Source organism: Phytophthora infestans, genomic scaffold (assembly GCF_000142945.1).
Source record: "Phytophthora infestans T30-4 supercont1.2 genomic scaffold, whole genome shotgun sequence".
NCBI lineage: Eukaryota > Oomycota > Peronosporomycetes > Peronosporales > Peronosporaceae > Phytophthora > Phytophthora infestans.
This window is the reverse complement of record NW_003303757.1, coordinates 139,097-160,276: the sequence shown is the minus strand read 5'-3', so window position 1 is coordinate 160,276 and position 21,180 is coordinate 139,097. Positions and strand designations below refer to the sequence as shown.

Here is a 21,180-nt window from a genome sequence, read left to right as displayed (position 1 = left end):
CGTCTGCCCGGTCAACGACGAACCCTCCTCCACTCCGGGCCAGTAAGCATGCGGCCAAGGCGAAGACGCCGTCCGCTCCAACGCTCCAGAAGACAATCAAAAAGCCCACGAAGCGCAGCGCAAAGTCTGGTGCCGTCACAGCCCCTCGGCGGAAGTCGGCACGCACCACGGCCCCGACGATCGACGACTTGGACCTCGAGGAGAAGGCTCCGACGCCTGTGTCGACACTGATGACGGAGGCCAGATTACCGCCGGCGGCGACGGCCACGCAGAAAGAATTGTCAGCGGTCGAGCAAGTGGCAGTGTCAGCGCCACGCAAGGCTGCAGTGGACCCAACGGCTGCAGCAACTCCTTACTCCACAGCTGAAGACAGCCAGGCCGGCCGGTCATCGCCCCTCCCGACCACGGTTCTGGCGCGTCCGAATGCGGCACCGTCGTCCAGGAGCGGCTTCAATCTCGAAGAGTTCATGAGTGCTTATGGATCGAGCGGCTCCTCAGCTGCCGTTGCGCGTGCAGCCGCTGCACCCGCCGTCGCACTTTCGGAAGGTGAATCCGCTGCAATGGCTGCACCGAGGGAGGAGAATGCTCGGTTGCTCCGCATGCTGGACGCTCAGGGTACTTCGCAATGCGTGCTGCCGGCCAGCTCGGTCAGAACCGCCCCTAACGCTCGGGGCGAGTTACCACCAAGGGCCGTGTGCTACCGCTCATGCACCAGCTTCCCAGAACGACCCAAGAAGGCCAAAGGAGAATACAACCCGCCACAAGCGCACCTGCTTGCCGGCGGTCGGATGTTCAAGAATCTCCTCTCTCAAGAAGGTAAGCCCCTATCTGCTATGTCTTTCGTCCTGTGGATTAGAGAAGCGGAGTGTATCAAGTTCCTGGTCAACCCGGCTGTGCTCATGGCATTATTTAGCGGTCGCCTGGGCTCCCGTGGTCTCACCCTCTTGCATTTCAGGGAGGTATCAGAAATGGAATCTCTTGTGATTGGTTCGAACAACGGCAACATTGGTAGCGACTTTAGCCCTTCAGCTCAATTGCCTCCAGCGACGACTACTTGCGCCTCGTACGATGATATTCTCGACGGAATCCACGGCCTGGCCAGCTTCGGAAACGAATTTCGGTACGATCACGTACGCAAGATCACTTCGCGCCTTCGAGTCTTTGTCTCCAAAAACAAATCGGCGGACCCAGGCAATACGCCGCAGCGAGTGGTGATGACTCTACGCTACGCGAATAAGTTCCTGGGCAATGCCATTGGGCATCTGCAGTCGGACTCCCCTCAGTGGTGGCACGGCTACTGTGAGGCCCTTTGGGCCATTGACTACCGTTCCAGCGAGTGGACACTGGCTCTGGTGAGCACTCTGACCCAAACAGAGCCGCAGCTGCCACAGCGTCGCGCCGACGCCGACCGACGCAATTCGCGCGACCAAGCTAGAGGCCCGGCGGTGCCGGAAGACATCCGACGCATGCTTTCCGTCAATCGTCGCGGACAAGAGCCCTGCTTACGCAACCTCGCTGGTCTACCATGCTCCGGAGGAACGCGCGACCGCTGCGGAAACCCTCGCCGCGCCCACAACTGGCAGGACGGTATCCCTGCCCCTGTTCAAGAGTGGGTCAACGAGACCTACGGCGCGCGCTCCATCAACCATCGCCGCTGATGGTGCCGAGAGGTCGACAGCTCGAGTCCCTTTCGGAAAGAAAACCCAGTTAAGCAGACAAATACATTACTTTCTGCTGCTGCGTTGGTACCGAGCACCCACACATCTGACCGGAAGACTTCCTCCGGTCCAACTGCTCAGTCAAGTCGACCCTCATCGTGTACTGGCTTAGTTCCAGCCAGGACGACGGATACCAAGCAGGCAGATCCCACGGCAGCCTTGCGCCCGTTGTCGACCGGCCTGCAACTTTCAGCTATACAGCTACCTGTGGCTATACAGCCATTCCGCGCTAGACAGCACCAATTGACCATACAGTCTCCGGCTATACAGCCCCCCTTCAGCAACGTTGCTTGTAGGAGACCCTCGGGTGGCACAAGCTCTGTTTGACCAATGCATCTTCTAAAAAAGGCCCAACAGTCAGACGGAAAGCTTAGCTCCAAGGCCAGCCCTCTTCCGAAAGGGAGGAGTCAACGAATTCTCCGGCCGGTCATCACGAGAGCCAAGGCGCAGCGGATGAAGAACATTGCACACGAACGACAGCAGCTGATTGAATGGACCCGTATCACCACGATCTCTGCCCGCCTGCGCGCGGTCGGCCTGCAGTTCCCGACCAAGGCATATCCCCTCACCTGCGCGTCCAACGACGGTGCCGTGTATCTTCTAAATCGACCACTTCAGAAGACATTGTCCCGATTTGTCCGCCAAACAAGGCCGACGCTGCCTGAATTTGTCGAAATGATTCGAGGTCAAACCACGGAAAACTACCGCCCGAACAAGCACATGAGCCCGGTTATAATTGAGAAAGCGTGTGCCGGTTATCCGCAGCTACAGCGACTTCAACAGATTGTGGCAGAAGGCGTCCGTGTTCACATCCGAGATTCATTTACGCGCCCGGTAGTTTCGCCCTACAAACCATGGATCTGCTCGTGAAAGGATCAACGTCCTCCGGAAAAACATCCGCAAGGAACAAGATGCATGGCGGTGCCTGGTTCTCGACAAGGATATTCTCGATCTCTGGCCGGAGATCGTCGTTAGCCCGTTTGGCGTTGTGGATAAGTCCGGTGGCGACCCGGCCTCAACTGGTCGGACCATTCATGACCTTTCATTTCCTGAGGGAGCCTTGATTAACGACCATACCGATGCAGCCGCCATACCAACACCGGAGTACACCCACTGTGATGCTGTCGCTAAAGAAGTCCTCCGCGTGGCTGAGAGCCATCCCAGTCACGAGGTGATGATTATGGCCGGCGACGTCGCTTACGCCTTTCGAAATATCAGTTTGCACAGCGACAGCGTACAATGGTTTGCTGGCGTCGTCGACGAGGAGGACGCGCTGATAATCAAGCTCTGTGCCCCGTTTGGATGGACCGGGTCCCCTGGTTCCTACGAAATTGTGGGTGGAGCAATTTCGTATGTACATGGTGCACACACAAACAAAGCCAACCCGACGGGTTTCTTTAACTACCACTGGGTCGATGACCACGTTAACGTCGCCGCAGACGTCGGCTCCAATTGCAGCGACGCCGAGCGATCGCTGCGCTACGCAATGACAGCAATTTTGGGCGCGACCGCTGATAACGAAGACAAGTTCACCAACTGGCCCAGCAGCCAAAAGGTCCTCGGACTGAGATTTGACTGCGCCGCCAGAATCGTATCAATGCCAGATTCCAAACTTGCTAAAGCGCGTCGGCTTGTGGCCTCGGCGTTTCACTCTGCGCAACTCTCTCGGCCGTCGTATCGCTCCCTCCTTGGCAGCCTCCGTCACGTGGCAACGTGCATCCGGCCAGCCAAACCTTTTCTCCAACGGCTACGCGTCCGTATGGCCCGGCTCCATCGTTTCCAATCGGTATCCATCTCGGCAGAAATGAAGTCTGATCTCAAGTGGTGGCTCATACTACACTCCCCCCGTTTGAACGGCGTTGCCATGGAGTATTTCCACGCCTTACCCTGCTCTGACATCACCGTTGAAACGGATGCATCCGATTTTGGTCTCTGTGCGCTGGATGTAACCTTTCGTTCCGCCCTCACGTATCAATTCAGCCCCGCCGAGGCGCACCTAGTGTCTGAGTTCAAGTCGTCGGGCGGCAATGGCTTCGATATCAACTTCCGCGAGCTCCTCTCGTGTGCTTTCGCCGTTCATGCGTGGGGGGAGCGCTGGGCCCAGCAAACAACCACGATGCCCCGGCCGCTGCACATCCATTTCCGGATCGTCAACACGTCCGCGGTGGCATGGCAAACCAAGCTGGCATCCCGATACCCACGGGCACAGATATCACCAACCATTACTTCCGAGGATCTGACCAAGCTTTGGCTACGTATCGCCGAGCTCACTCCGTTGCCGACTCCACGTTCTTCAAGTACGCCGCTGCCATGACGAAATGGACCAATTGGACCGCTCGACGAGGTATCCATCCCCGACTCACGCACCTGCACGTCAGCGACCAAGTACGCATCATCTCTATTTTCGTGGTTGATGGATTCCAGCATGGTTATGGGTCTGGAAAACCGATTCAGAGCTCCACCATCCTCTCCACTCTTCATGGGATTAAGCACTTCTTCGCGGCCGAAGGTCATGACTTTCCAATCGGCCACCCACATATCAGCATGCTGCTCAAAGGCATCCGCCGCATCGACCCCTTCCGTCAGCGTAAGGCCCCCGTTTCAATTCATCTTCTGGAGGCATGCTTTAACTCGTTACAGCTCGACGACGCTGCGGCTCAAGCTCTGTGGGGGGGTCCTGTGTATGTCCTTCTTCTTCTTACTGGGGAGATCCGAGATTGCAGCGATCACACGAACTACCTTCAAATGGCTCGGATTTATTTCGGTAGCAGACATCCACGGTTTCGACACAAGTAACCCAGCAGAAGCGCATTCCGTCACGATTCGGCTACGAGGATCCAAAACCAACCAGAACGGGCCACTAACAACGCGGATGCTTGAACGTTCCGGCCACGAATACGTCTGCCCAGTGCTTGGAGCAATGCTACTTCTACGAGCGCGAGGGGATCTCCCGGAAACATCCCGGCTGCCGTGTTCCTTGACAGCTCGGGTTTACCCGCCTGCGTGTCTACGGCCGATGTGTCGAACACAATCAAAAAGGCGGCATCAAGAATTGGCGAAGATGCTAGCTCCTACAGCTCGCACTCTCTTCGATCTGGTGGCGCAACGCACATGTACCGAGCTGGAACGGACGCCATGACCATCCAGTTTCATGGCCGATGGAAGTCCGATGCATTCAAGTCCTACACACACCTCTATAGTGAATCGGTTTCCAAGCTAGCGTTCAAGATGGTAAAGGGCCCGAAGGGCGACTCAACCCTCCGTTAGTGAACGCAGAAAGCACGACCATCAAATTGGGGGCGCAGCTCTCCTCATCCCCTGCTCTAGTCGAGCTGATGGTCTAGCGATTAAGCGTTCTACTAATGAAGTTGAAGTTGCCCCTCATTTGTTGTGAAAAGGTATGTTTTGACCGCAAAGCCTGTAAGGCGTGCGGGAGAAATTGTGTTTTCCACTTCAGTTTGCTCAATCTACCGGAGCTCCACTCGCCAGTCATCCTCGCCTGTCAATTTGCACTCGAGAATGAGCTCCTACAGCAAGACATCCAGCGAAGACCCGCCTCTCCTCGTCCCCTGCTCTAGTCGAGCTGATGGTCTAGCGATTAAGCGTTCTACTAATAAAGTTGAAGTTGCCCCTCATTTGTTGTGGAAACCGCTACTTTCTCCTTTAAGTTCAGCAGGCAACACACACTGAATCAATGTCATCTAAGAATTGAAGGTAAATGCAGTGATACAATACAATGATTTGCGCGAAAAATGCTTAAGTATCCACTATGACTTTGTTAGAGGTAACAATGTACTACCTTTTGTCCAATGATCTAACAACACTAAATATGACTATTGCGGTGCAACTTGCTATGACGAGATCATTCGTATTCACTATAAAAGTCTTTCCGAAGCTCAACTTGGGCTACAAACTTCAAATAGTACACTATTGGTACCTCTCTAGCGTTTTAAATGTTTCTATGTTTTATGTGTGATACCACAGCGTCGACAAGCACAGAGGCGTTGTTGGTCAATGATCTGATTGTTTCGAAGATGAGGCTCGATCAATATTTTTACAGGAGACGCTAGCACGAGTTGATAAGCGACAGGCACAAGTCGATAGGAGACAGACACTTGGCAGGATCAGTAATGCGCTGATCGAAATAAAAAAAATGCGATAAAGAACAACCGAAGTACTTTACTTGACTTCGCTATTCTTCCCAATATGCTAGGTCTTACTGGTATCCCATTTTCATCCCACATTTAGAGCTTCACAATGTATTTGGTCTTACTCGTATCTCACATTCATCCCACATATAGAGCTTGTTAAATGCTTACTTCACACGAAGTCTGCTAAAGGGGTTAACCTCTTCATAGCGGAGGCCTGTACAATGCACTATAGGCAAAACGATTAGCCTGCATAATGCAGGATATAAAAAATATTTTTAAGTTTGCATTCCCTTTTTTTTATTGCTAATCACGATATTTACAAACATTAATATAAATATAAACCTATGTGCGTCCACGCTATGCGCATGCACCGTTGTAGACAGTACTCATAGCAAGCGACGATGCAGTTAATAATTTTCAAAGTAGAGATAAAGGAAGGAAGGGTTACGTAGTACACATCAGACTACTATTATGTTATGCAGGTACCGTTTCCCCCTGCCCAGCCATCCACTCATTCGAGACTTTGCGCCGCGGGGAGAGAAGCTGAAAGGATACCACGCGATGGTTGCTATCCACGGGGAGGTGAGCCACGAAGCTGTGCCATTTCGAGTGGCGTGCCGTGAGGTGAAGAAGGACGGATGGTTTTTGTCCATCCCCCAAGTCGTAATTTGGCTCAACTGGACAGCAAATGGAAGTACGTGCGTCAGGGTGGAAGCCCAGACGGCACAAAAGAAGTCACTTACGTTTTGAACGCGGAAGAACTGGTGGGGTATTTCGCTGCGGGTAAGTTCGATGCTACATGTTGATGAGAAGTAAAAGTGCATAAGTATTGCCTATTCTGATTCATGTCAAGAATCACGCCGTCCTGCAAACACGGGAGGGACACACTCCTCGACAGTCCAGTCCAAAATCACCCCTACTGCGCCCCACCGTGCCTCGCCTCCGCGTGTGTCATTCCAGCCTGCTTTAAGCCGGCCCCAGGCCTCGGTTCTTCAGAATGCGTCTTACCAGTCTGCTGCACCCCAGTCCACAGCGTCTCAGTCTGTTTTGACTCAGCCTTCGTTCATCCAATCCGGTACACCGATACAGCGCTCGACGTCGACCACTACACGACCCCGGAAACCAGGAAAGCACCCCCCCCTTCTCCCTCCAAAACACCGTTCTTGTCGACGATGTGAGTATACTACAAATGCACGTTATGGTATGTAGCGTAATTGTATTCACTATTCTGTTTTCAGCAGCTCGCGTGCCGCCTGACTCCGATGGTGAAGATTCATCCAGCCAAACGGGTTCATCTAGCCAAACGGGTACATTCTAGTGCAGATGAAGTCGTCAAAATGCAGTCTAACGGTTAATGCACGGGACAAGTAGATGCCAACGATGATTCCGATGATGATAAATGCGATCCGCCTACAGATACGTCGAGTAGTGGGGAGGGGAGCGCTGGTCCTTTGGTGAATCCGATGGTACTGCTAGCAATCGGTAAACGAAACTGCAGGTTAGCCGCATATGCAGTATATTGATTGTGCAAAAGCACGTTATCGAAACCTAAAGAAGAAAAATAAGCTAATTTTGTGTTGTGTCCATGCCTTAGACGTTCTTGCTGATACGGATGACAACCTGAATGATTCGATGGCGTGCCAAAATATCGAGGACTATGGAGCTCTGGATTCTGGGGACAAAGCTGCCGAGGACTACGTGGTGATCGAAGTGGAGTTTAATCTTGACGGCTCGTCTTCAGTTACTAGTGGTATTGACGAAAGTGAACAGGACGAAGAGCAAGATGTGGTGAACCTTTTGCTGACAGAGGAATTTGTGAGCGAGTTTAGAGGGTTAGATGCGGTTCTGGCTGGTTACCTTAATAATGAAGCTTTGAAAAACTTCGCTACAGCGGGGTGGGGATCCGTTGAAGAACCAGATGTCTTCGAAGAGCCGCAAAAGCCCTAAATTCCAGTCGAGAATACTGGAAGTTATCCTGGCTTGCTGAATGACTATTCAGGCTCTACGTCGGATGCGTTGCTTCGCGGTGACTCTCCAATGGCTTTCCTTTTCTTCTTCATGCCAGTGACACTATGACAACATATTGGCATATCGGAGTCTACTCAAACAAGTACCAGCGCGACATGCTGTCCGCGCGTGCCGACTCTGCTTATCAGCGTCACTAGAAGAGGTGTCGTGCAAACCTAAGCTTCAAGAAGAAAATAAGGCGTGACATTTACCAGGGTGTACTAGGTGTCGCTCCAATCAAACGTCGTGAGCTGTGCCGCTTTGTCGGAATGTTGATGGCTCGGACTATCACCCCAAATCGTTAGGAGCTAGCAGGTCATTGAAAAACTACCACAGAGGGTGGAATGCCTTGGTTCTGTGATGTCGCGAGGCCGATTTATGGAAATCTGCCGCTAGCCGCACTTCAATATCAACGATAATCCGCGTGCCGTTAAGGACCGAGCTTGGAAGATAAGGAAAATTGTGGAGGTCCTGCAGAAAACGTTTCGAGAAGGGTATATCCCGCCTGCTGAACTCTTCTTTGACAAGGCCATCCTCTTAAAGCAGCCTGAACAAGATGCACATGAAGGCAAAACCGCACCAATGGGGCACGAACTCTTCATGTTGCGCTGCACACAGACAGCGTACTGCATCAGGCAACTAATTGAAATCTTTACTTTTCTTATGCTGCATAGCTCAGATGACTTATGCAACTTTCTTTTCATATATATATGCAGGTTCGCAGTGTATTGTGAAAAGAAGCAACCTCAAACGATCAGCACAAACATGAAAAGAAAGAGGGCCCTGCGGCAGTTGCTCGCAATCTGCGAGCTGCTCTTGGAAATTAACCTGCTGGCGCTGGCAAGCGTCTCTTCATTATTGATCATTTCTACACGTCGGGAGCCCTCACTATCCGGCTGCTACTTATGAAATTCTTTTGTGTTGGCACAATCATGACTAATCGCGTTGGGTACTGCAATAAGTAGTGAGCAAGTCGAAGTCGAGACCTTAGAATGTCGAGAGGTATGCAAGGTTGTGGATTCAACAAAGGCCCCGGGACTCAAAACTATTTGGTGGATGGATTCTAAGCCGTATATATTAAGTGGCTACTGGTGGCAGTGCTGAACTTGATAGCGTAGTAAGGAGAGACAAAAGTGGCGAGCAGAACGAGGTCATCACCCCCAGGGCTATCAAAGACTATCACCGCTTTATGGGGGGCGTCGATATGCTTGACCAGCTGCGCTTGTAGAGCTATCCACTGCATCGATCGTATTTCGCAAGCACTACATAGGTCTCGTACTCGGGTTGATTGACACGACTATAGTAAATTGATATATCATACACAAAGCTTTCCACAAGTTTAAGTCATCGAAACCTCTGACGCACGTCCCGCTCTTCAAGAAACTACGTTTGCAGCTAATCCTGCTACAGGAGTCGAAAGTAGTTGAGGGCAATACGTTTGGAGAAGCAATAAAAGCTTCTGATGTACAAGCTGCTTGGCAAGATGGTACTGATCACCGCTAGTAGACGAGTAGCAAAATGTGGATACTCAGCCCAATCGTCGACAACGAGCATGTAAAGTCTGCTCAATAACGAGGATACGAAGACGCACAACGGCATACTACTTCTTTGTTTGTGATGCCAAGGGGTGCATTTACCTGTGCTTGCGACAAAGACAAGCAACCGCCGCGTAATGATGACTTGTTTTGACGTGTGGTACAAGGAGAGGAAGAATGGAAAGCTGCGTCCATCAGGCCAGGACCGGTGTACTCGAAAGCGTCCTATTATCGCCGCGAGTGACGAAAGAGCTCTGGAACGACAAAGACATGAAATGGATTGATACTCCGCATTTCGAAGTGCATATACGGGTTGAATACGCACGCTTTCAATTACGTATTTCTTTTGACGCGTTGCTGCCATGTACTAGCCCTGGCAAGGTGTTGTGGGATGCGGCAATGGCATCCGAATGCAGCCCAATATGGAGACTTCTTTTCTTGCGTTAGAATTTCAGAGCCGGGGTACCCTCTCCCGATGTTATGAAGACTTGACTTCCGTATTGACAAAGGCCACACATCGTTCGATCGCGACGGGCTGCTATGAAATCATTTTTTTTTCCTAATCGTATGAAGTTTTGTAAATCCCCCAAAAACTTACGAGTTACTTTCTCTATTACTAGTCGCACGTCTATACGCGCTTGGCGGTGCATGACCATATAATGGGTGGCTAGCATCTATAACACCTCAGTATCATGAATAATGCAGTTTAGATCCGTGAAATAGCTGCAAACTATGCCGTTTAATATGCATTTTGCACAGGTTATATTTCCAGACGGTTTGTAGCCCACCTCTGCAACAAGCAAAGGAATACAAACACCAAGTCAAATCATCCTGCATATGCATTTAAAACTCGGCAAATCAGCCAAATGGAAGGGGTTTAGTGGCGCTGGATATCCTTTAACTAGAGCTACCATGTACAACCTAGCCCAAACGGAGCCTAATTCAGTTATCCGGCGTCTGGCACATAGTTTGTACCACCGCATTGGCAAGTGAGGAGCTCCAAATTGCTGTCGCAGTAACAAAATGTCAGCGCTGAACCGATGGGATGTCTTCTGCTGCGAAAATACCTAGTGTGACTGTGTTAGCCCACTCCCAGTCGTACAGCTCACAATAAGTTTTGCACGAATGGTTGATGTATCGACTTTCGCTACCATAGTCAACCGCGTCGATGAAAAAGGTCGAGGCGCCGCACCAAAAAACTTGAGTTTTCTTCTCTACTTGATAGCGCCGGCTGTCTCGTTGCACCGCATCATATTCCCACATAACTTTACCCAGATACTCGATGCTGAAAGTGCCTTTTGGAATGGAAGAGCTGCAAACGAAACGGAGGCCGACTCGGGTTTTACTAAAGTCGAGGGTGTAGTGGGACTCGAAGCGGTTGTCACAGCTCGGTCCAACGGAGCCTGTTGTTTTGCCGCACAGGCTCATTCCGGCATTCGCACAGTCACTTTTTAGTTGGGTCCCGTTATCTGGAATGCAGACCCTCGAACACAGTAATACGGGTAGTGACAACTGGATGCTCTCTCCGTAGTTTGGAAGGGAGCGAGAGGCAATGTAGATTGTTATCTAGATGACACACCTTGTGTGGCCACGGTTGAGGGTCCTTGAAGACGTAGCCTACACCGACATGAGGCACGTTGTTGGTGAGAATGCTGGCATCGGTAGGGAAAAGCAAGGGGCTGACTTCGCTGGGCCGATACGGAAGCCGGGCATGATGAAATATTCTGAGCCAAGCACGTTGAGCAGGTGTAACCGTCGTAGTCGTGATAATGGTTGTTGGAATCGGTGTCAAGCTGCTGGAATCGCGGTCAGTGCGTTGCTGTCGACGAGCAAGCCCGGTGACTAGGATTGCTGAGAGTATGGCGATCGAGTTAGAGAACACGTGAGTAGGATAGCTTCGATGTCGAAAAGGATCATAGCTGCTGGCGGGAAATGCCTTTGCCGTCTCAAGCATACCTGAACGAGTCTCAGGTGACGATGCTAGGGGCGGAGATAATGACGAACGAGGATAAAGTTTATACATGTATACAGAAGAAAAAGTGCACGATAAGATAGTGTTTATACATACATATAGAAGAAAACATGCAATTATGAAGGCGTTTACATTTGTATCAGCGGAAGTAGTCTTGGAGACGGTGTGAGATTTTAGTGACATCGATTTTTAATAGCTGCGAAGAGATCATTGCGAGGAAAAATATTTTCGAGTATGCAGGCACTTGGTTATATGCTCCCGTTGGGAGCGAAGAAAACGCGCCACGATGTCAGAGATATGTAAATATTACCAGCGGATAGAATTTGTAAAGTGCGTGCGGGATTCGAGTGGCATGTTTTTTGTGTGTAACTGCTAATGCATTTGTTCGTTTACGGATCGTTTGAGGAATTCGTTGGGTTACCATTGCGTGACAAGTCTTTATGAGAATTTAAATCGCCATAATGTGCCTATACTACGATAGGCATCTCACTAAGTGCATCGTTATGCAGATGTGCAACGGAGGAAACGGACAATGGTTTATATTATTTGAAACCGAAGTGACTGGAAAACACGTTGGGATGCGTTAGACTGGGGGTCGCTGCGTAAGCGATGTATGAGTCAGTCCTAGACGACACAGATGACCAACTATTCGATCAGCAATTGCTGTAGCCATATCTATCAGGAAAGAGCTTGGCGTCGCGTTGCGGTGGTGATTTCAAGCGTGCTTTGAAATATAATAAATATCCATGGATATTACGTCGAATGCGCGTAATCGTCTTTGCGTTGCTGCGAGTACGAGCGTGGGTCATAATACAACGGATCCGGTCTACAGTGGATCCAAAAGTATTGTCATGCATCCGTTATAACGGTGGATCGATTTGCGAGGGCCCCTGCATTTGCATATACTACCGAAAACGGAAGGGGAAACTTGCCAAGATGGAGTTGTTGTGACACCTCTCGTTCGTCGTAAAGGGCTCCCCAGCCCCGAGATTCCGTGTCGCTCTATTATGAGCAGTCAGCTTATCAGGACTGACACTTACTGAGATAATAAGCCTGGTATTTCTAAATAATTTTCAACCTGACTCGTGAACGAAATATTGCGTTTAATTGCTATGATACGATTGTCCCTCTACCGCGCTGAGAATGACCGTGCTGATTTTCGTCATTGAAAAGCCTTACAACATCCATACACATTCCTCAGAAATGATAATTCGCAGCTCGCTTCCCTTCGCGTGCACTATTCCGTTTCTCACATCCAACTGTGAATATTAACAATCTATCATGAAAACCCATCTGATGGCAGTTCACGTAGACAAATTTAAAAATACGGCTGGCCTCCAGGTTACGAGTGGCTACCATGAACGAGGCATTAATAATATCAGCATGATTCAGCGATATCGGTCTGGATGCAGAAAACTTCATGCCATTTCGTTCGCATCAAGAATTTCCATTGCCTAAGATAGCGATGCAGCTCTACATCTAATCGTGTTGACAAAACCTATACTCCCAGTGCTGCTTCGCACATGAGCATCTACTTTGTGCTTGCCCACGTGAGTCTGATGTGGCAAAAAGTCTGCTTGATCGGTAGAAGTGACAGCGAGAATCCTTAACCGACTACGGCGCCTAATTTGCGTAAGTCGATGGCGAAAAACGGGGCTTTGGTTGTCTGGTTATAAGTACACGGACGAGTGGCGATGGCTAGCACAGCCGTTGAAATCCACTAATCTACTTAGTAGTCCTAGCTGGTTTATATCCAGCGTTTACGGTTGAGAAGCAAAACTATTCGACCAATGTATGGATTTAATGTGTAAAACGTTTACAAGTAGCTACATGTATATGTGGGGTGAAAGTGAGAAAGAAATATATATCATGAAGAATAACGAAGACTACTAAAATGTTTACTTGCCGTTAAGTTGTCTTTAAGATTTAAAACCCCTAAAAAGAAGTACGTACACTATTACTATCGCGTTGTTTCATTATTTCAAGGCGAAATGCTGTGATAGTTACAATAATCACTGTGTTATGAAAAATCAATTATATAGCGAAATAACATGCTTACTCACCTGCAAGAAGCTCAAAATATCATAAATCCTGCGGCACATATACTGAAATGCCTCGTGCTCGATGCAGGCAGCAGTGGAATCCTCTTGGCCGTGACATCGCTTACTGCGGATTTGCACAAAATCGAACAGCGCGTCATCGCTCAACACTTGACTTTCCCTCAAAATGTTTCATCATTTACACCGCAAAAAAATACTTTCTTCTGGTTGATACATCGTCCTTGTGTAAAGTATCAGCTGTAAAAATAGAATGCGGTAATGGAAGAGAGGTTTGTGCCGTTCTTACCGTAGTTTGGATCTGCTTTCTGCCAAGCAAACAGCTCGATTTGATGCTTCATCGATCCACATACCATGTTGGATACAAGCTGGGTTTGCACCAGCTTAATCTTGTTTGCCTGTTGCGATTTAGTGCATCTAGCGTCTTCGAGAGCCGCTTGTGCCGCAAGGCGGGATCCTTCAGCAACTCTGAGCTGGTGTATTTAATCCGCAACTACCGGCGTACCCGTTTTAGGCTTTCTTCTTGTCCAGTGCCTTGACGAGGCGGTCCAATTTTTTTCGAACTGCTCGCTGGTGGAGCTCCCAAACTTCTTTCTCATCTCGCGCTTGTGTTAACGTGTCCTAACAACGTTGCTTCAGTATCTCGTTGAATTTGATATGATGGTTGAACCGAAAGCGCTTTTTTGCTAACTCGTTCGTTTGTATTAGTAGATTTAATTGCTTGGCGTCTAAACGGGTTGATCGCATCATTAATTTTGCTTCCATGAGTCTCAGAAACACCTGATGTTTCCGCAATCTGTCTTCAAAACGAGCCGGCACCTGGTTGAGATTGGTGGCTCGGTCCGCTTGTAGAAGATCGAGATTGCTACTTTCACGCAACTGGTGGATGTACACTTCAAGTTCCGTCAATTGGTCTTGTAGACCTCGCACCAGACTCTCTGAAGTAGCGCATTTGTTTTCCAGCACTCGTAAATTCTTTTTCTTTTTTTGCAAGCTGTTGTCCACGGAGTGTCTCAATTTGAGTTAACTTCTCTGCCTAATCTTCACTCGTCATTTGTTCGCCGTTCAACTTCCCAATGCGGTTTTCATTCAGCTTCGTCTGACAATCAGCAATAATGGACCCTTTCACGACTTCCAATACTTCTGGATGGTTGGCGAAAGCGATAAAGTGACAGCTATTCGACAGTCTAACAAAATCGAACGTCATTTCATCATTACGAGCGACCAAGTGTGTTTTAGTGAAAAATCCCTTCTGCGGTCGGAAAGCGTGAACGGATCGTTTTCAATCGCCTCCCCACTGACGGTGGACCTTTCTGTCCCTTTTCATCTTCGCATGAAGCGCACCTCAAGCCTCCTTCACCTCCGCTGTTGTTGACATTGGTGTTTGCGGTGGTGGTTGTGTTGTCGCCACTGGTGCTAGCTGGCATATTGAATGCCGTACTTATGGTGTTTAGATTGAGGTACCCGTGTCCATGGGTGAGCTGTGCTGTGTTCTGCGCCGCTTGGCATCGGCAAGGTTTACGGTTTTTGGCGCGCCTGTTATTCTTAAACCCCGGGGCTGATTGTGCTTAGCCATAGTGCACGGCGACGATGATGAAAATCGGCGCTCTTGAAGTTGAAGAAAAGAATACAGAGTACTGTAGTGCAAACGGTCATAGGGTAAGGGTTTATCGAATTTTGCTGTCCACTGAAAGGGTCGCTTGCTAGACGTTAGCGCTGTAAGCGGAGCTAGTGTTTCTGATCTCCCTCTCCAGATACCCTTGTAATAGCTAGTTATTTCAATAAACTGACGGGGATCTCGTATGCTCCTCAGTCAATCTTTGTTCAAAATTGCATCCACCTTCTTTTGAAGAGGGTCTTTTCCTCGTGAGCTTATTAAAAATCCGAGATACTTTACTTCAGTCATTCACAAGTTGCTTTTTTCTGGATGGACCACTATTTCAACTTCATGCAGTCTTGGGAGAACGACTTTTAAATGTTGCAAATGCTCATCAAATGAGTTTGCTAGCACTAGAACCTCATCCAAATAGACTCTCACGAAGGGTAGGCCTTCCAGAAATTGTGGCATTACTCCACTAAAATCTCATCCAAATAGACTCTCACGAAGGGTAGCACCCAGAAATTGTTGCATTACTAAAGTCGATAGAGTCTAGCGAGAGAAAAAAATACAATGACAAGAAGCAGTCCTAAAACGATGCTGGCGACTTCGTTGGGAGCACTTGAAAGCTGAATAAATGCTCGGTTGTGCTGCGTAGAATACCTGGGTCCCCGGCAAGAGCAGACATTATCGCTGCTAAGCTCTGCAACGAGCTCTGTACTCCCTTAGATTCTGAGCAAAACCGCGACTTGTGTGTGTCTGCTTAGCTGCACTATACCGATTACATCTAGGGCGGAAACCCATCCGTTCGGGCGATGCTGGAACAAGATATTGAAGCATAATTAGCGCTGGCCAACGTTGTGGTTGTCGACGACAGAAATATTACGATCAAATCGTTGGAGAAAGCTTAAAGAGCCAGCCGAAATATTCTGGAGAAATGCCAACTTATACGGTAAACGCTACATGGCCAGCTTCCGCTGCAATAGTAACGACCACACGATAACTCTGAATAAGCGTATGTGGCAGCCGACGGCTGCCGAAAGCATACGTCAGTTTTATCGTGACATCCAAGCAATGGAAATCCACAGACTGAATCTAGATTATTGGTTTATACTTGATCCTGGGATTTATAAATGAAGTGCAAACAGTAGGGGTTACCATTAGGGGTGACGCCAAATCAAAAGGAAAATTTGAAATATGGTGATGCGTGTCGAAGCCGAAACAAACCGGATCAACTAAAACACTTGAAGTATATAAGGGTACCTTGTACTGAGAAAGCTATTCGTAGATAGCAACTGGCTTAAGGTCGTCTGCGAGGCAGCCGACTTATCTTTATTTTCTTTATCGCGTCTATTCGGTTAACGCTAACATGAGTTGTGGATTTTAAAATGGAAAATAATCAGGAAGCTTCAGGTGCAGGCATATCCGTTCGTTTAGACTGCCTCCTGATAAAATAGCTACTAAGTACAGCAACTACTTATTGACATTTGGTGCTTTTCATGGCCGTCCTTCTCTCTATCGCTCTAGCCTTGGAACCCTTGCCTACTTGCCTCTAAACCCCAATTGATTCTTCTTTTGTTTTTTATTCTTTGGCGTCGTGTTTTTCGGCACGCAAAACTTAATTTCTGCGTCTCAGATATACGATGCCTCTTAGGCACCTAATACCGGTATGTAAGATCTCAAAACGCCTTATTTTTCCCGTCGATGGTCTTGCCGCTTTTTTACATATTGTAGCTATATCCTCGATATGACGTACAAGTAGCTCCACTCAGCTCTTCACACGACGATACTGTCCGCGGCAGGCCCTGCTTGCAATCTTCACTACGGCAGTTAGTTTGCATGGCCGAAGGGGGGGGTAGAACTCGACATTGCCCAATTTCCAGAATATGGGTGCTTTGCGCTCCCTCAGCTCGAGTCCTTCGATTTTGCCTTAGTAGCGTATGTGGCGAGGCTATCAATCGCCTGAATGTCGAGGCCATTATTGGCTGGGGATAAGGCTGCTCGCAATGTATCGCGGCGGTGGTCGCCTGGAAGACATAGCGGTGGTCGCCTGGAAGCCGAGCCGGTGATCGCCTGGAAGCCGAGGCTCCAACGCAGAAAATGGGTTTTCTTCTTTTTTTCTCCGGCAAGTCCCGGAATCTCTGAACCCGTAAGAAAGCGCTTCAAAGAAAGCAAAGCTATTCACGCCTCGTCATCCTGGCCTTCCTCCTCGCTTCAACCCGCCTAACTGGTGTGGCGCTTATCTACGCTACACGTTTAATCGTTTGTCCGCAAGGGCGAGAGGTCCAGGGACATCTATTACCGGAGCTGGCCGCAATCTGTTACGGAACAAGTTCTGGGAGTACGGATTCACGAAAGATGCTCTTCCTGGTATTCTTAACGGTCCTTAAGAGCGCACTTCGGATATATCCACAAGCCAGAAGTCGAAGCTGCGTTTAACGAGCCTCCAGAGGGGCCCCGCGGTGAAGGGCCACCTTCGGACGATGTAGGGGATGCTACTAGTATATCGAGGAGGGGGGGGCTAGAACCCGACATTGCCCAATTTCCAAAATGTGGGTGCTTTACGCTCCCTGAGCTTGAGCCCTTCGATTTTGCCTTAGTAGCGTATGTGGCGAGGCTATCAATCGCCTGAATGTCGAGGCAGGGATTAACTGAGGATATGGCTGCTCGCAATGGATGGCGGCGGTGATCGCCCGGAAGCCGAGCCGGTGATCGCCTGGAAGCCGAGGCTCCAACGCAGAAAATGGATGTTCTTCTTTTTTTCTCCGGCACGTCCCGTAATCGCTGAGCCCGTAAGAAAAAGCTTCAAAGAAAGCAAAGCTATTCACGCCTCGTCATCCCGGCCGGCCTCCTCGCTTTAACCCGCCTAACTGGCGTGGCTCTTATCTAAGCTACACGTTTAATGGTTTGTCCGCAAGGGCGAGAGATTTAGAGACATATATCACCGGAGCGGGCAGAAAACTACTACGGAGCAAGTTCTGGGAGTACGGATTCACGAAAGATGCCCTTCCTGGTATGCTTAACGGTCCTTAAGATCGCACTTTGGATATATCCACAAGCCAGAAGTCGAAGCTGCGTTTAACGAGCCTCCAGAGGGGCTCCGCGGTGAAGGGCCACCTTCGGACGATGTAGAGGATGCTACTAGTATATCGGAGAAGGGGGGGGGCTAGAACCCGACATTGCCCAATTTCCAAAATGTGGGTGCTTTACGCTCCCTAAGCTTGAGCCCTTCGATTTTGCCTTAATAGCCTATGTGGTGAGGCTATCAATCGCCTGAATGTCGAGGCAGTGATTTGCTGGGGAGACCGCTGCTCGCAATGGATGGCGGCGGTGGTCGCCTGGAAGACATATCGGCGGTCGCCCGGAAGCCGAGCCGGTGATCGCCTGGAAGCCAAGGCTCCAACGCAGAAAATGAGTGTTCTTCTATATTTCTCCGGCACGTCCCGGAATCTCTGAGCCCGTAAGAAAGCGCTTCAAAGAAAGCAAAGCTATTCACGCCTCGTCATCCTGGCCGACCTCCTCGCTTCAACCCGCCTAACTGGCGTGGCGCTTATCTACGCTACACGTTTAATCGTTTGTTCGCTAGGGCGAGAGGTCCAGGGACATCCATTACCGGAGCCGGCCGCAATCTATTACGGAACAAGTTCTGGGAGTACGGATTCACGAAAGATGCTTTTCCTGGTATGCTTAACGGTCCTTAAGATCGCACTTTGGATATATCCACAAGCCAGAAGTCGAAGCTGCGTTTAACGAGTCTCCAGAGGGGCCCCGCGGTGAAGGGCCACCTTCGGACGATGTAGAAGATGCTACTAGTATATCGGCGAGGGGGGGGCTCGAACCACGACATTGCCGCATATCTAAAATGTGGGTGCTTTACGCTCCCTAAGAATGAGCGCTTCGATTTTGCCTTAATAGCCTATGTGGTGAGGCTCTCATCAATCGCCTGAATGTCGAGGCAGCGATTGGTTGAGGAAATTGCTGCTCGCAATGGATCGCGGCGGTGATCGCCTGGAAGCCAGAGCGGCGGTCGCCTGGAAGCCGAGCCGGTGATCGCCTGGAAGCCGAGGCTCCAACGCAGAAAATGGGTCTTCTTCTATTATTCTCCGGCACGTCCCGTAATCGCTGAGCCCGTAAGAAAGCGCTTCAAAGAAAGCAAAGCTATCCACGCCTCGTCATCCCTGCCGACCTCCTCGCTATAACCCGCCTAACCGGCGTGGCGCTTACCTACGCTACACGTTTAATGGTTTGTCAGCAAGGGCGAGAGGTCCAGGGACATCTATTACCGGAGCTGGCAGAAAACTACTACGGAACAAGTTCTGGGAGTACGGATTCACGAAAGATGTTCTTCCTGGTATACTTAACGGTCCTCAAGAGCGCACTTCGGATATATCCACAAGCCAGAAGTCGAAGCTGCGCTTAACGAGCCTCCCGATGGGCCCCGCGGTGAAGGGCCACCTTTGGACGATGTAGAGGATGCTACTAGTATATCGGGGAGGGGGGGCTAGAACCCGACATTGCCCAATTTCCAAAATGTGGGTGCTTTGCGCTTCCTCAGCTTGAGCGCTTCGATTTTGCCTTAATAGCGTATGTGGTGAGGCTATCAATCGCCTGAATGTCGAGGCAGTGATTGGCTGAGGAACATGCCGCACGCAATGGATCGCGGCGGTGATTGCCTGGAAGCCAGAGCGGCGGTCGCCCGGAAGCCGAGCCGGTGATCGCCTGGAAGCCGACTCTCCAACGCAGAAAATGAGTGTTTATCTATATTTCTCTGGCGCGTCCCTTAATCGCTGAACCCGTAAGAAAGCGCTTCAAAGAAAGCAAAGCTATCCACGCCTCGTCATCCCTGCCGACCTCCTCGCTTTAACCCGCCTAACTGGCGTGGCTCTTACCTACGCTACACGTTTAATGGTTTGTCAGCAAGGGCGAGAGGTCCAGGGACATCTATTACCGGAGCTGGCAGAAAACTACTACGGAACAAGTTCTGGGAGTACGGATTCACGAAAGATGTTCTTCCTGGTATGCTTAACGGTCCTTAAGAGCGCACTTCGGATACATCCACAAGCCAGAAGTCGAAGCTGCGTTTAACGAGCCTCCAGAGGGGCTCCGCGGTGAAGGGCCACCTTCGGACGATGTAGAGGACGCTACTAGTATATCGGGGAGGGGAAGGGGGCTAGAACCCGACATTGCCCAATTTCCTAACTGGCGTGGCGCTTATCTACGCTACACGTTTAATCGTTTGTTCGCTAGGGCGAGAGGGCCAGGGACATCTATAACCGGAGCTGGCCGCAATCTATTACGGAACAAGTTCTGGGAGTACGGATTCACGAAAGACGCTCTTATTGAGTTGCTTAACGGTCCTTAAGATCGCACTTTGGGATACATCCACAAGCCAGAAGTCGAAGCTGCGTTTAACGAGCCTCCAGAGGGCTCCGCGGTGAAGGGCCACCTTCGGACGATGTAGAGGATGCTACTAGTATATCGGGGAGGGGGGGGCTAGAACCCGACATTGCCCAATTTCCAAAATGTGGGTGCTTTGCGCTCCCTAAGCTTGAGCGCTTTGATTTTGCCTTAATAGCCTATGTGGTGAGGCTATCATCAATCGCCTGAATGTCGAGGCAGGGATTGGCTGGGGAAATTGCTGCTCGCAATGGATCGCGGCGGTGATTGCCTGGAAGCCAGAGCGGCGGTCGCCCGGAAGCCGAGCCGGTGATCGCCTGGAAGCCGAGGCCCCAATGCAGAAAATGGGTTTTCTTCTATTTTTCTCCGGCACGTCCCGTAATCGCTAAACCCGTATGAAAGCGCTTCAAAGAAAGCAAAGCTATCCACGCCTCGTCATCCCTGCCGACCTCCTCGCTTTAACCCGCCTAACTGGCGTGGCTCTTACCTACGCTACACGTTTAATGGTTTGTCAGCAAGGGCGAGAGGTCCAGGGACATCTATTACCGGAGCTGGCAGAAAACTACTACGGGACAAGTTCTGGGAGTACGGATTCACGAAAGATGCTCTTATTGAGTTGCTTAACGGTCCTTAAGATCGCACTTTGGATATATCCACAAGCCAGAAGTCGAAGCTGCGTTTAACGAGCCTCCAGAGGGGCTCCGCGGTGAAGGGCCACCTTCGGACGATGTAGAGGACGCTACTAG

General features: G+C 50.0%; 1 protein-coding gene across 1 annotated transcript; it reads right to left on the bottom strand.

The window, feature by feature from the left end:
- Positions 1–10,437: 10,437 nt before the first annotated feature.
- Positions 10,438–10,839, bottom strand: PITG_01162 (uncharacterized protein; the record flags this gene model as incomplete). Its single annotated transcript, XM_002907796.1, has 1 exon — positions 10,438–10,839. One exon carries the CDS (start codon positions 10,837–10,839, stop codon positions 10,438–10,440), a length of 402 nt encoding a protein of 133 aa, XP_002907842.1.
- Positions 10,840–21,180: the final 10,341 nt, after the last annotated feature.